General features: G+C 34.1%; 1 protein-coding gene across 7 annotated transcripts in view; it reads right to left on the minus strand.

Annotated features, from left to right (window-relative positions):
• CCSER1 (coiled-coil serine rich protein 1) overlaps window positions 1–15,966 on the minus strand; it is a 1,220,070-nt gene that overhangs the window by 927,668 nt on the left and 276,436 nt on the right. For all 7 annotated transcript variants that reach the window (XM_070505367.1, XM_070505366.1, XM_070505369.1 and 4 more), the window contains one exon: window positions 13,976–14,096. In XM_070505367.1, coding sequence (XP_070361468.1) covers window positions 13,976–14,096 — 121 coding nt within the window. The remainder of the gene's footprint in view (window positions 1–13,975; window positions 14,097–15,966) is intronic.

The following is a 15,966-nucleotide window of genomic DNA, read 5'->3' on the forward strand; positions in this document are numbered from 1 at the left end:
TGCATCATTTTTCCACACTTCCGAGGTTTCATATACCATTGAACACATAATGAAAACGTTAACTGATTCTGGCCTGAAGTTCAAGTTTTGCAACTTATCAACAAACCTTTCAGAATAAGGGTGCAAGCAGTGCAGAAAACAGTACATATGTGATCTACTTTTACTTATGATCCCCATGAGCTTTTATTTTAAAGACAGTGAAACCATAATAAACTTATTCCACAAGTTTTTGACCTATTAAACATAAACATGGTTATTTAGTTTCACATAATATCTAGGTTACATTTGTTATCATTCCATTGATTTAATGACTTAGAAGTAATATTTTTACACTTGATAAATTCCTTCTTTCAGAGTAACATATCTCATTGGATGATTTTGATATTTTTGGAAAAACTGTGTTATTACTGTAAGGTAATAGTGTTGTATATGAGAAGTGGAAATACTAACTTGTAACATAATGTACAATACCATTTATAAATTTATGTTTATATTAAATTTATATAAATTTTTAGTAATTTATAAATTTATTTTTATCATTATTAACATATAAAGTCATTTTAATAGGAAATTTTTATTGAGATTTTTGGTGATATTTTTATTTTGGGACAGAAGGAACAATCAATGCTTAATATCTATGAATTTAACAAGCCCAGTAATATCTCTATACCTTGAATTTGAAACAATGAGTTACTTTTGTGTCAAATGAATATTGAACTTACAAACTTTACACAATAGCTATTTTGACAATAGTATTCTTCCCACTGGCACAAAATAATCATAGATATATAAAATATGTACAACAAAAATGTGAAATAAGTTCCCTGAAGAAATTTCTATTCTAAATTTCTATGAGTCTGCATTTCTTTATTTTTAAGATCTTTTTGAGTTGAGTATCTGCCATTTACACTCAAAAACAGTACTGATTAATTGGAAATACACATGAGCTCTGCTCTTTTGAAATTTAAGTAATTCCTCCTGGCATTAGAGATCATCATTATCTTCACAGTGGAATGGAGGAGTAAACCGAGAACAAAACTTTGTCTCTACTGGCACAACACAGACAGACCTCCATGAACTGGTCCCTGAACTCAACCAAATTTCTGAAGATAATTGGTTAGAGAGCAGTGGAAATGCATTTAGTTGGCTTTTGAACCTCCATTTTGCTCTCAGTTCACTCCACATGGTGCACTGAAGTAGTTACAGATTACTCTCTAGGGCCTCTAGGGTCATCAAAGAACATTTAAAGCTTTGCCAGCTTTGTTAAGGAGATAAAAACTGTAAAAGATGTTGTAATATTCTGTTATAATATTCCCAATCTTATCATGATGATGGCTGAAATAAATCATTTCCAATTTCTTTCAGGGAGCTTTAATAGCTTCTAATAATTTATTTTCCCCTCCATGTCAACTACAGGTATGGGAGAAAACATGATCAATAATTGGGATAATAGTACAGTAGATTTAACACATCATTCCTAGTAGCTGTTATTTTTCTCTTTCTAAAATAAGGAGAAAAATACTTTTTTGTGGCACATTAATCTTACAACCATAAAACCTAATCAAGTATTCAGTTTTAAATTTAAATGGTAGCCATTTACCATGCAAAAAATTTTAAACTGCCAGGTAATTAATGATGTGAAATATGTGGAAACTATATTAACTTTAAATCATAAAATTGCTGTCAGCCAGCTGCTTCCTGTTATATTTTTGACATTATCAATTTTCTGAAAGTAAACTTTCATTCATTTTTTAAATGCTTTCTAATTTGCTTCTTATTCCAATTAAACGATAAAATGTGTGCACAGTTTAATAGAATCATTTTCTTTTTTTTAACTAAAGTGCATATTTCTCTTGAATTAGGTGAATTTCAAATGGAAAAATAGGAAGAAAAGGATTTCCTATCTAGCTTTATTATATTACCCCATTCCAAGTGGATGAACAAGTTTGAAATTACTTTCATAGTGATATATAGTTCAATAGAAATAATACATTTAGGAGAAAAAAGAGTATAAACATATAATTGTGTGAATCTCATTAGTATGATACTGACTTTTGGCATTTATACACTTGACTTAGTCCTTGACATTATTCATTCATCTTATGATGACATGGAACAAGAAAATCAGAACATACTGAAAGAAATATGATGTGTTACTAAGGGAGAAAAAATGTTTAAATTTCTATCTGGAATGTGACAGGTTTTAGTTCAGAAGACACTAGAGTTTATAGCTTGATGTAAACATAATAGAATAGCTTCTAAAGGACAGAAATGTTTAAAAATATAAAATTATTATGAATTCATCAATATTTAATTTGTATTGCTTATTTTATCAAATTTTTGAAATTAGCAGAAAAAATGTTAGAATAGCAACTTAGAGTGTCAGAGTAAGAGATTATGGCACCTTAGAAATATTTATTTTAAGTGTTTCATTTTAAAGAGGAGATAACTCAGAAATCAAATTATTTACTTAAGCTCAGACATTTAGATTATGAAAGAGCTGGGGCCATGATCCCAGTTCGCATACTTTTAGCTTACGTTCTTTATACTATGTGGTGTGGCTGTTTCTTTATTAAACTTTAAGATGTCAAATTCTTGACATTTTAGAACTTGGCTAATTTCTTGACATCCTTCATAAAAAGGGATTACAATTGAATTCACTTTAATAAAGTGTAATGAACTACTACATAAAAAGTACCACATAGCATTTTACAGGGCATGTAAATAAAAATTCAGCATCATTCTAATATTCTACAAATCCTCAAAGTGCCACACGAATTTCTTTTTCTTTCTTTCTTTTATTTTTCTTTTCTTTGCTGAGGCAGATTCACCCTGAGCTAACATCCACTGCCAATCTTCCTCTTTTTGTACGTGAGCAGCCACCACCACATGGCCACTGACAGACGAGTAGCGTAGGTCCACACCCAGGAACCAAACCCGGGCCGCTGAAGCAGAGTGCACCAAGCTTAACCACTAGGCCACCAGGGCTGGCCCAACATGAATTTTTTTATATTCAAGCATCTCAATATAGTTTAAAATCAAAGCAAATGAAAGACAAAAACTCTTTCCAGCAAGCGTAAGGAGAAAAAAACCCAGACAGCCGTATGGAGAAATTATAACTGATGTCGAATAACTAAACACACAGAAAATACAAATAAAAGTAATTGATATAAAAACACAGGACCCTTTAAAAATCTTTTCTTATACCTTAGTTTGGGTAAAAAATAAAAATCACAACCTTGTAATTGACCAAGTTAAGCTATATCTTGTCTTAAGTTAACTAAAAATAACATTTTTAAATAAAAAAAGTACAAAAGACTTTGACTTCATAATAATAATGAAGCTGACCTTTGAAACAGATTCCCTAGATTGAAAGGGATTTTAAGGATCACTGGGTCCTGTTACCTCTATGATGCCTAAATCCACCTGCATCATTCATACAAGACAGTCATACAACAATTTCAGTGACAAGAAGCCTGCTACATCCATTGACTGTTGTAAAAATCCATCCTTATACCATAATCCATCTTTGTACATTTGTTATGCCTTTAGATCTACACAGAACCAAGAACATGACATTATTTCTGGTCCCAAATTACAGAGAAAATACTAAGCTGAATTCTGCAAAATAGTAAAAGTCATTCAAAAACAAATTCTTAAAAGAGTATCTAAAAATCGAAATTCTTTTAACAATACTTTAATTTGATGCACTGTATTATGCTATTCCTTAAAGCATGCAACATTTTAAATGGATACAGTGGTTGGAAAGAACATCTTAGGGTTTTTTTCCATCTTATACTATCTCTAAATTCATATGTGCCTCTTTACTCCTTGACAAAATATGTAATTTTAACTTTATTAATATGAAGTTAATAAAAGTTATTTTCCAAGGAAACATAAAAAAAGAGAAACTTAGAAAAGTGTTAACAAGTAGCTAGTAAAATGAATGGTACTAAGTAGGACAGAAGCATTAAAAAAACAGTTTTCTCTTCCTGGCTCATTTGAGGAGAAATATATGCATAAATGAAGAGGTACTGATTGATTGTGATAATCAACAGCGAAGAATTTTGTTACTCAAGTTCTTCTATTTATTCTGTTGATTTGCAAATGCTAATCATCTTTTGCATTATTGGTTTATAATGACATCCACATTTTTTTAGGTTGCAAAAGCCTATAAAAAAAACTGAATATGAAGAAAAGAAATGATTGCTTAGTGTGTCAGGTTCAACATTTAGTAATTAAAGTAACTGAAAAGAAGGTATAATTTATTCTTTTTTTTAAAGGGCTAACTCTGTGTGCCTTGGTTTCCTCAAGGGTAACTTGGGGTTACTAATAGCACACAATATCGGTGGGAGGATTAAACGAGTTAATATTTAGAAAGCTTAGAGTAGTGCATGACACTTAATACGAGCTGTATAAGTGCTACTGAATAAAAAATATACTATTTTAAAGAATACATTCATAGCTTCAACAAGTAATATCCAGTGCGTACAAGGTATATAATTTTGTGCTAAACACAAGAGATTGAAAAACAAAAAAGGTTGATAGAAAATATCTGTCCTCAAAAAATACCTGTCTTCAATGTCTGGTGAGAAACAGCACAGAATACAGGCAATTACATTTTATCTATTAAGTACCATAACAAAGGCGTTCAAAGATTATAGGAGTGCATAGGAGTCAATTAGTCTACAAGTACCTTGATTTTTCCATCAATCACGGGAACTTTAATTTAAAGAGATTTGAAAATATTCATAAATGTTTATTATATATTCCTCGAAAAAGCAAAGGAAAAAGTAGGATCCTTCATATTTTACAACATGCTTGCCTAGACTTTTACTGCATAGAACTTCTCCCTGAAATTTGTGTTGCTAGTGTGTTTTACAGAGAACTATGGCTCACAAATGCAAACAGCCCTGCCCTGTCCCGGATGCAGGAGTCAGGTTTCCAGACTCCTAGGTCAGAGATTTTTCTTTTCAATCTGTATGATAAAATTATTGTTTGAATTCCATGGGACATCTTCAAATATTAATTATTCAAACATTTAGTATGCTAATATTGAAATATTAACAGTGGCTGTGCATTAATCAAACTTTATTTTGAATTTGATGGTGTCAGACAACTACAATGGTTGGTTCTACTTTGCAAATCAAAGATAAATGTATTATACTTCAAAAATAAATAAAAATTAATCAATTCTCCAGTATTTTTTGAGTATCTAATGGTTATTATTATCCTAAGTATCACAGAAGATTAAAAAAAGGCAATATTTGTTGTAAAAAAGACTCAAATATAGCAGATAAAAAAAGATAACACTTCCTTAAAAAATAAGCAGATAATCACATGTTAAGAGTAGGTAAAGTTGAGGATAAAATCATAAAATCCATAGAATATCTCATGTATTTTTACAGCCCTCCTCCCCTAATCCTAATCTCCAACTTCCTCATACAAGAGCTATTCAATCAGATGCTTTTTACTGTTTTTCTTCTTTGTGACCAGAATTATTCTACCTGTTTTACATTTAAATATTGACTACTTAAAACATCTTAGAAAGCAGATGCTATTGTCCATATTTTATCAATGAGGATACTTGATTTTAATAAAATGAATAACTTGTTCTATGTCATCCAGCTGCTAAGTAGAGATATATTAGATTTCAAAACTTCTGGTTTTTCTACTGTCTATCCCTTCTAGGGAAAAATAGGAAATGAATATTGGGTAATACGGCATTTCTTTATAGTTTTATTAAATCATTTATCCTGTTATGTACATTATATAACAAACTCAAATTAAATATTTCATTTATCTGAAAACAGAATTTTTCCCTAGGATGGTGCTATCAGGGGCAGTTGAAAGCTGGCCCCATGCGTTTCACCTGTGCACAGGAGCTAAGTTCACAACAATGGTGGCACACTGGCAGTCTCTCTCAGCGATCTGGTAAATTGTATTTAGATTGCACTATAAAGAGTACAATGGTAATGTACTGCACTGGTGAACTGAAACACTCTAATCATCTTATCAGGCTGTCCCAACTCAGCTGAAAAATAGCATTTGTGTGTTCAGTATACAAAGAAGGATTGTCAAACCAGATGCAAATGTTACAATAGGATATCTTAACTTGACAGGTTGCCTGCACAAGGGACCAGGTATTATGACTCACTAAGGAGCAGTAAACAGCAGGAAGATAAAATAACAACACTCGGTCAAGGACAGTGCTTTCTCTAGGGATTTTTATTTATTTATTTGGTATTAAAATCCATTCGTTGCTGAGTAACACATGAAGTCTGAAATCAATCAATTTTCTTGAGTCTTTTTTTTAATTTAATAAACCAGTGACTGATGAGACAACATATTCCATAAAGACGAATAGATACTATGAAACACAGACTCTCACAAGTGATATCAGTTGATACAGCTTAATTGATCCAACACCTAGCCTTCTCTTTCTTTCCCACCCTGGGCTGCTTCCCACACACTCAGGGCCTCACCGGCCAGAGGGTGAATGCCCCAGCCATGCCTCTAAGCTCTGTCCACTGCTACCAGTGATCAGTTGTTCTTTGCAGCCCTGTGGTCTGTGGGTAGTGCACCCCAGAAGGGAGGACTCAGGGCCATTAAGCAGGAAATTCCTAGCACTGTGGGCGGTGGAGGCATAGGCTCTTGGTTAGTGGGACCCTTGGACCTTTGGAACTCTTGAATTGTGGAAAGAGGCACAGCCAGAGAAGGGACATAACTGCACTAATGCAAGGATGGAGTTGGATAAAGATGGCCTTTATGACCCTTCTAGGCACCCCCAGAGGCCCTGTGGTTCTGGGATTCAGTGAGTTTGCAGTATGGTCAAAGGAGGCTGGGACTGAATGAATGACCAAACTGTGACACATCCATGTGATACAAGCCTGCTCACTAATGGAAGGGCAGGGACTAGTGCACACGCAACAACGTGGGCAAATCTCAAAAACCTGCTGAGTGAGAGAAGGCTTGCAAAGAGCCCACCAACTCTGTGATTCCATTTATGTGATGCCTCAGTTTCTGATTTTTTTTTTTTTTTAATAGGAGAGTTTTAAGGCACCGAGTAGTGGAGGGTAAATTAAGGCTAGAGACCAAATACAGGAAGAAAATTATTAGTAAAGAATCATAAGAATTTATATAAGGACCTAAGGGGAATTTACTTATATGTATGTGCATTTTCAGTGAGAATCAATGACAATGAGTCCGAAAGGAATTTTGTGCAAAGTGCATTTTTATATATTTCCCACTTACATAGTTCCACTGACAATAGTCAATATTAATTAAAAGAATATCAAAACACCCCTTGACTGAACTATTACTAATTCAAAATAACATGTTAGGATTGTCATAGGATTACATTATTTTTTTACAATTACAATTAGTAATACAGATAATATTTCATCTTTATCCTTACTGAAAGTGCTTGATAACATACTGCAAGTTTTAATTTAATAACATTTAATTTGCCGAGGTTCTGAAATATATATTGACTCAGTTCTCTTTTCACATTTCACCAGCTCCAAACACAGCACCCTACTCCCAGCTACTGCCAGCAATCACGTAGACAGTCTCACTTCAGCCACTCAACCCGTCCTCTATTTAGTAGTGTGCTGGTAAGTAGTTAACAACCAGTTCTCTGGGTGAGGGAAGAGCCCTCATTTGCAGGATTCCTAATTTCTATGGTGCAAATACCCACCATGGCTGATTTCAAGCTTCTAATGTGAGATTAGTGAACCTGTAGTTGGGAAGAAATGGTAACAGATTGGCTCTCCCAAGCTAGCTCCATCACTCCGCTGCCCCCACCACACCCAATTTCTTCTATTTGAGAAACCAGGATGAAGTTTCCAAAAGGCAAATCTGATCATGTCACCTGGGCCCTGCTTAAAAACATGTTTTTGACCTCCTTTCACTTCCGCCAGGCTTCTTTCAATTTCTGCCTGCTCCCAGACATCACAGAGTGTTAGAACTACATGTTCTCTCTGCCGTCAGGTCTTTGCTTTTTCACTTAGGTAATATCCTTCAGATCTTAGCTCAAGAGTCACTTCCTCAGGGAAGATTTCCCTCATCTCCTGGCTCTGTCAAAGCCCCGTGCTATAAGCAATTATAACATGACATACCTCTACACTACAGCCATTGTCACATCTACGATCTTGGATTTCTTGACGCAGTTAATTAATTAATGTGTGTCTCCCTGACTACACACATGAGTTTTCAAGTTTCACGTGAGGCAGCATCTGCTTTTCAACTCAAAATCTCCAGCCCTGAGACAGTGCCAAGGACAAAACAAATACTTAAGAATTACCTATTTTTGTTGGATTAAATTAGTGAATAAATGTTTACCTGAAAGCATAAATAAATATACTCCCCTGAAATTTGTAAAGGAAACTTGGGGCTCAGCTGATAATAGGATTCTTTGATGTGTTTCCAGTACAGCTACAGAGTTTGTGTAACAACTTTACAGACGACACTAGAGAGTACTTAAACATTTCCAAATTTAACATACATTATTCATTCAAGCAAAACAAAATAAAAAGAGCTAACAGAACTTTAGATGTGTGTACTTAAGTATCATTTAAGGATAAAATAGGTTACTTTTCGCCATTGTTAAAGAATAAGACTTTCTGTGCTAAGCGGCATCTGTGCCCTTTCAAAAGCAGTCCAATGAACCTTCTTCATGTCAACAAATGAAGCCCCACAAGGAGGCCTTGAAACTTGGAGGGAACGACAGCATGTTAGATTCATTTCCACAAATAGAAACAATAAATCAAATATCTTCTGAAGTTTAGATGGCTCTATATAAAACAAACAAATAAAACATGGAGAGGGACAAAGAATAGAATAATTTCCCTCTCTCCCTTTCACCTCTAGATTTCTAAACTCACAATGGTCATAAAATCCCTTCATTTCAGAGACTGAGCCATAGTATGCTCAAACCAAGCATATGCATTTCAACAAACATATTTCTAATAAAAGCACCAGATGAAATCCATAAGCAATCATGGAAGCAGTATTCTTCCATTCTCTTCAGAGTTTGAATTTTATGTATATTTAGGTCCTTATTTGCACAAAATGTGATTTGAGAAATGTATGGGTTTGAGCGACATGCTGAGTGGCTAGATATGTGGGCATATTTTTAATATTAGGATTTTATAAATTTATACAGTTTCGCACTTCAAGCTTTGATCTCAACATTCTACTCTTATGATTAAATATTTGAAAATTGTATATTCTTTTGGGATCACACAAATTTTTCAATTTTTCTAGCAAATTTATCCTTTCCATGCTATTCTGAGCTACCTATCAGATGAGACTGAAAAGTAAAGTAAAATCCACACCCTTGCTTTCTGAATGAAGATAAAGTTTAAATATATCAATAAAAGAAAAGCTCTGACTCTGTCCCAGTATAGTGCTCAGAATGTAGATTTCCCTCCTAAAAGATTTAGATATTTTCTCCCTCTCACTTGCTAAACTGAAAAATGCATACTTCATTCTTAATCGGAATAATTCCTATTTTTTTCTGATTGAATATGTCTAAAAGCTGATAAATACATGAGAATATTTAAAAACAAAGTGTCAAAATTAGAATATTTATCTATCACCGGAATATGACTAAAAGTTGATAATACAAATATTTCAATCATGAAGTGTTTCCTATATTCTAAAATGATATATCTATACAAGGGTATAATTAAAACCAATATTCTGGGTTTATTTCTTAAGTTTATACAATACAGCGATAAGCCTGACCTTACTTTAAACAATCATACGCCTAACCAGAATTTATACCTTACACTGAATAAACAGCATCTGTTGCCTTTATGCCATGATGTATCTTTTTAGGTGCATGTTTTGCCTCTTCACTTAGATTATAATATCCTCATATTCTTTCTTATGTGCAAACTTACATATTCTGAAGCCCATTTACGGAGATTATTGCAGTTCTTAGCAAGAGATTTGCTGAGTTCTCAATTGTATGACTCTATGAGTTCTATTTTTCAAAGACTCAATGGTTTATGAATATTTATTATGTGAAGGCTGTAAAATTAGAGGGGAAAGTTTACTTAAAGAAATAATTCCATCCTAAATTTAAAGGAAATATTAGGTACCCAAAGACAATGTCTCAACTTAAAGCATTCTAATATCTCAGGATTATATCAGTGGGTTATTATTTTTCCTAATGGAAAATCCAAAATACACAAAACTAATACCATACAGGGATTTGGTAAGTCCATCTATAAAAATGTGATATGGTTATTTACCTAATATATTTGTTGTAAGGCAAATAAAGTAACTCCCACATTAAAAAGAAAAAAACTATGGTTAAGAAAGTTTCAAAAAACCAGCCCAAGGCCTGAATTCCTAACCACCAAGTTACATGGTCTCTCAATAGCACAGCTGAATCAAACAATATGAAGTAAAATTAAGCAGGTGAGGGGCCAGCCTGGTGGCTAGTTCACATGCTCTGCTCTGGCAGCCCAGGGTTCGCTGGTTTGAATCCCAGGCACAGACCTACGCACCACTTATCAAGCCATGCTGTGGCAGGCATCCCACATATAAATAGAGGAAGATGGGCACAGGTGTTAGCTCAGGGCTAATATTCCTTAGCAAAAAGAGGAGTATTGGTGGCGGATGTTAGTGCAGCTCTAATTTTCCTCAAAAAAAGAAAATTAAGCAGGAGAAAAATCATTTAAAACAAGAAACAGGGGCCCCCCATGGCATAGTGGTTAAGTTCAGTGCACTCTGCTTTGGTGGCCCAGATTCATAGGTTCAGATCCTATGTGTGGACCTAAACCACTTGTCAGCCATGCTGTGGCAACAACCCCCACATAAAGTGGAGGAAGACTGGCACAGATGTTAGCTCAGGGCTAATCTTCCTCAAGCAAAAAAAGAGGTAGATTGGCAACAGATGTTAGCTCAAGGCTAATCTTCCTCAGCAAATAAATAAATAAACAAAACAAGAAATAAAGATGTACATAGTTATGTTTTAATGTTAATATTTCAACAGCTATAGTTTAAATATAATAAAGATTCTGACTTTTAAAACTAATGGTGATAATATTACTATCTATATTGAACTTCCATTGTTTTCCTAGCATCTATCCCTGCCTTCTTTCATCAACATCACTCATATTCCAAGTGTGGAATCACGTTTCCCCTCTCATCTTCACCCTCAGCTCCAGAGTTTGTTACGTAACCTGGTTCTAGCCAATCATATCATCAAATACTCCTGCGCACAGCAACTGCCTCAGTACAGTTATGTCAAAGAAGCTAAGGTAGTCAAAGCCAATGACACTGAAATCCGGGGCTTTTCTGTGTTGATTAAAGGAAAAGAGAAACCATCTCTTTCCATTGGATTTGTTGTAAAGATAAAAATCTGTCCCAGTAGCTGCTGAAGGCTGTAATGTCACCATTAGAGGAACCTTCCTGAAAATGGAAACTACAAACAGGAAAGCAGAGTAAAGAGACACAGATGGAGAGAATGGCCCTTTATGACATCATTTGAGTACCAGACTCCACCATACTCGAGGAAACTTCTATCTCTAAACTTTTTAATTATATGAGCCAACAACAACCCCCACTCTTGATTTTTCTGAAACCAAATTGCATTGGAACTTCTCTCATTGGCAAACAAGAGTTTTGAATTAATCACCATGCCTTGCATTTATATTGTGTTCTTGCCATATATTCACATCTACCATTTAATTCTCAAAATAGCAGTGTGAGGTATGGAGGGCATACATAATCTCCATTAGATAGATGACCATTATTTGAATGGCTTCATTAAGATCACAATTGAATAGATACATTAGAAAAATTTTAAAAATATGAAATGTATATCCCTTCCTGGTGAGCTCAAATGGTAAGAAGAATATAAGGGGGACATTAATCAAGTAATCAATAACTAATTGAATGTGAGATGTGAGGGAGAAAACATATCGAGATTTTAAGAAAATAAAAATAATGGTAGCTTTAAAGAAATATAGAAGTCAGAAAGAATCAAACGTTTAAAGACCCTAGAGGAATCATTAATTTGGTTTTAGATATACTTACTAAAAGATTCTGGTAGGACAACTAGTTAGACAGTCAAGTCAACAGATAAATATTAGACTTGAATTAAGAAGAGGCTTCAAGAGACATATATCTGTTAAGTCATTGGTAATGTTAATAGTTGAAGCTATGGAAAGAGTAATAGAACCAATACTTTCATGAATTTTTAGATATCAGGTCCTTTACCAATATGACTTCACATAATACTCACAATGACCCTGTAAGGATGGTGATATCACCCCAATTAACAGACAAGGAAAGGAAAGCACAAAGAGTTTAAATAAAATGTCCCCTACTTCCATCCAACATGTTACAGAGTTAAGATTTTAACCAAGGTCCCTCTGACTCAGACAAACAAAAACAGTAACAAAATCCAAATGAATGAATGAATGGTATTGTTGAGGGAGAATGTTTAAATAAGAAGGTAGATTCAGAGAAGGCAGAGGAGTATCAGAGTGGATGTAGGGTAACAGGAAGAAAAAGAATAGCCAGTTAACAAATGCCGTCTGCTTTAATATACACCTCAGAATAAAGAAGAATGAATATTTATGAAGTAGCTGAAGACTGGAAAAAAGACAGTTTATGTAAGCAAATAACACTGTTCACCAGTTTTGAACAGTCACTGAAACATAATGAAAACAACTTAAGGTCTGATTTACAAATATATAGATAACTTATGTAAACTCATATATACACTGCAGGAAAACATATTTGAGTTTTCTAACATAATTCAATTGGCATATATGAGATGTAATTTTCCTCCTATTAGACAAAAATGGCTTTTGGAACCTAAAAATTAGACTATATTAAGACTAGTTAAATTGTTTTCACTTTTAGATTGTATTAAAACTGAATTACAATCATTACTTTCTGAATTAGTTAGTATTTCTTTTCTCTATAATGAGAAACTAATATTGAATATCTTCATGCAATCAAACATATACATTGCTCCATTTGAATTCAACATTACTGAATGTAACATTAAGAAATTTTCTAATTGATTTCACAAAGAGTATCAGACACTATCATGTTCCAGGGAACTCTGTCTTCAGGAGCTTATCCAGTAGAAAGACATCAAGAAACAAACGAGTATCATACAGTGGAATCTGACGGGGAAAAATAGTAGGTAACTCCCACCTCATTCATTGGGTGGTCAGCCAGCAATCCATGGCACCACCATCATCGCCTAGTCTCCAACCTGGGACCTTAAAGCCGGCATGGCCCGACTGTCACTAGATAATCATCAGTAGGTTTTCTCTTTTGATTTGCTTAATGCATAATTAGAAATAATCCTAGTTTATCTGATATTTCAAGTCATGTATCTGACATGTTACCACAAATTTAATACGCTTTGGTCATTATAAGAAATCTATCATTTATTCAATGTAAGATCAAATTTAAATTTAAATGAAGCTTGATTTGTTTAAATGTCAAAAAATATGGAAACAGGAAATAGTGTAAAGTTTTAATTTGGGATAATTTAATATAAAGAGTTAAAAAGAATAACTGTCATTCCTTACAAAAGTGCAAACCAACTTAAGGCTAAAAAGTTTATACTAAAAACTGATCACATTTGAGATCACCAAAGCCTATAACTATAAAATAAGCACTCCAAGAACAGTACATCCACAATCACAGGGTTACGGAGATGAAGCGTGTCAGTCTACTTAGGCATGTCCCTAAGACAAGGTAACGAAATGAAACTTGAATGGCATATAGTTCAAACACATAAAGTCAGAAGATACAGAAGTTCATTGAGGAACGTAGGAGAAACTGATTTTTTTTTAATGTACAAAATTTATTTCTGTTCTCTCAATATACCAGTGTTAATACATTCATTATAAATCACAATTTCTGCGCAATCCGACTCTGATCAGTTATCTAATTAGTTTACAAAGCTCCGAAAAATCAAACGAAAACTTACTGTTTGGAAGGCTCAGGAAATTTCAGGTCTTCTCTTTTCTTCATGTCTATTGTTGGTTCCATGGGAGTGAGAACGACAGCAGCACATGACACTACAGAATGGTAGGAGTCCTCCCGGCAAACTGTTTTATTAAAAGAATTAATTGTAAATGTCAAAATTATTTATCTACTGCTCTCACTTTTCTTTTTCCTCTTTTATTTTCAGTCAAATGAAAGAGATAATTCAACTAAAACATTAATTATCATTAAATTATCCTTAATTATCATTTTCCATTCTAAGTCTTTCTGCTCACAAGCTGCATGGCTTTAGGCAATTTTTCTTTTTTTTAAGCCACACAGTGGAAAAGGTGTTGCCAACACTTTATAGGCCTTCATTTAAATAAAGCTTTTCATTGAAGAAAGAGTGCACAAATCATGCATAGTTAAATTAATCTTTGCAACATGAATACACCTGTTTAGTCAGCATCCAGATCATTAAACAGGGCACTACCAGCACCCTAAAACTGCCTGTGGTACCCCTTCCCAATCACTACTGTAGCCTCCAAACTTAGCCATTATTATCAGTTATATAATCATAGGTTAGTTTTGCCTATTTCTGCCCTTTACATAGATGAGCTCATACTCTCCTGTGTGTAGATTCTTTTATGTGTGGCTTATTTCATTCAACATACATTTGTAAGGCTCATTCATGGGCAGCAGTAGTTGATTCATTCTTACAGCCATGTAACTCTCCACTGAAGGAACACAACACAATATATTTATACATTTTATTGCTGACAGACATGTGGATTGTTCTTGGTCTTGGGCTATTTTAAAATGTCTATAAACTTTCTTGTACTTTTTTTTTTCAGTGCACAAATGATTTATATTGGAAAAAATATCTACAAGCTGTAATTGCTCTTAGGGTACGTTCATATGTTTTATGTTCAGATTTAGTACATATTGCCAAACAGTTTTCTGAACTGATCATACTAATTTGCACTCCCAAAACAGAATAAGAGTTTCAGTTGTTCCACAGCTATACCAACACTTGGTTTTGCCAGTTGTTTTCTTTTTAAAATTTTAATATTGTATTAATTTTCTATTGCTGCATAACAAATTAACACAAATTTAGCAACTTAACGCCCTTTTACAACGCCCTTTTATTATCTCACAGTTCTGTAAGTTAGAAGTCTAGATGGGCTCAACTGAGTTCTCTGATTAGGGTCTCACAAGGCCAGTGCCAAGTTGTCACCCAGGCTGTGCTCTTATCTAGAGGTTCTGGGGGAGGTACCCATTTCCAAGCTCATTGAGGCTGTGAGCAGAATTTAGTTCCCTGAAGCAGTAGGCCTCAGGTCTCCTTTACCTTGCTGGCTGTTGGCTAGGGACCACTCTGAGGTCCTAGAAGCAACTCACAGGTCAGTGGCCAATGGCCTGTCTATCTCAGTAACGGTGAACATCCCTCTCACTGAAGCCCTCTCATGCATCAAATCTCTCTGATTTCTTCTGAAGCTAACAGATGGGAAAAAGATCTCTGCTTTTTAAGGGCTCATGTGACTAGATTAGGCCCATAGAGATGATCTCCTTTTTAGTATCTAATTTAGTATTTAGATTTAGTGTTTTATCAAAGTCAACTGATTAGTAACCTTAATTACACCTGCAAATTCCTTTTTGCCATGTATTATAGCGTAATTACAGTACTGATGTCCTATAATCTTCCCAGTAGAAGGAATTATACAAGGGCTACAATCATGGATCATCTTAGAATTCTGCCTCCACAGCTACTCCTATAAGTGTATAGTGGTACCACATTGTAGCTTTAATTCATATTTTCCTGACAACTAATAAAATTGAATATATATATTCAGTCCTCATTTTACGTGGCTCTGATATGCACAAATCTCAGTTATATAGTTTAAATAACATCCAACATCCAAAAAATATGGTTCAAATTTCAGTTAGCATGCTATATCAACTGTGAGTAATTATATAAAGTACAAACTTTTCTACTAG

This window comes from Equus asinus, chromosome 3 (assembly GCF_041296235.1).
Source record: "Equus asinus isolate D_3611 breed Donkey chromosome 3, EquAss-T2T_v2, whole genome shotgun sequence".
Lineage (NCBI taxonomy): Eukaryota > Metazoa > Chordata > Mammalia > Perissodactyla > Equidae > Equus > Equus asinus.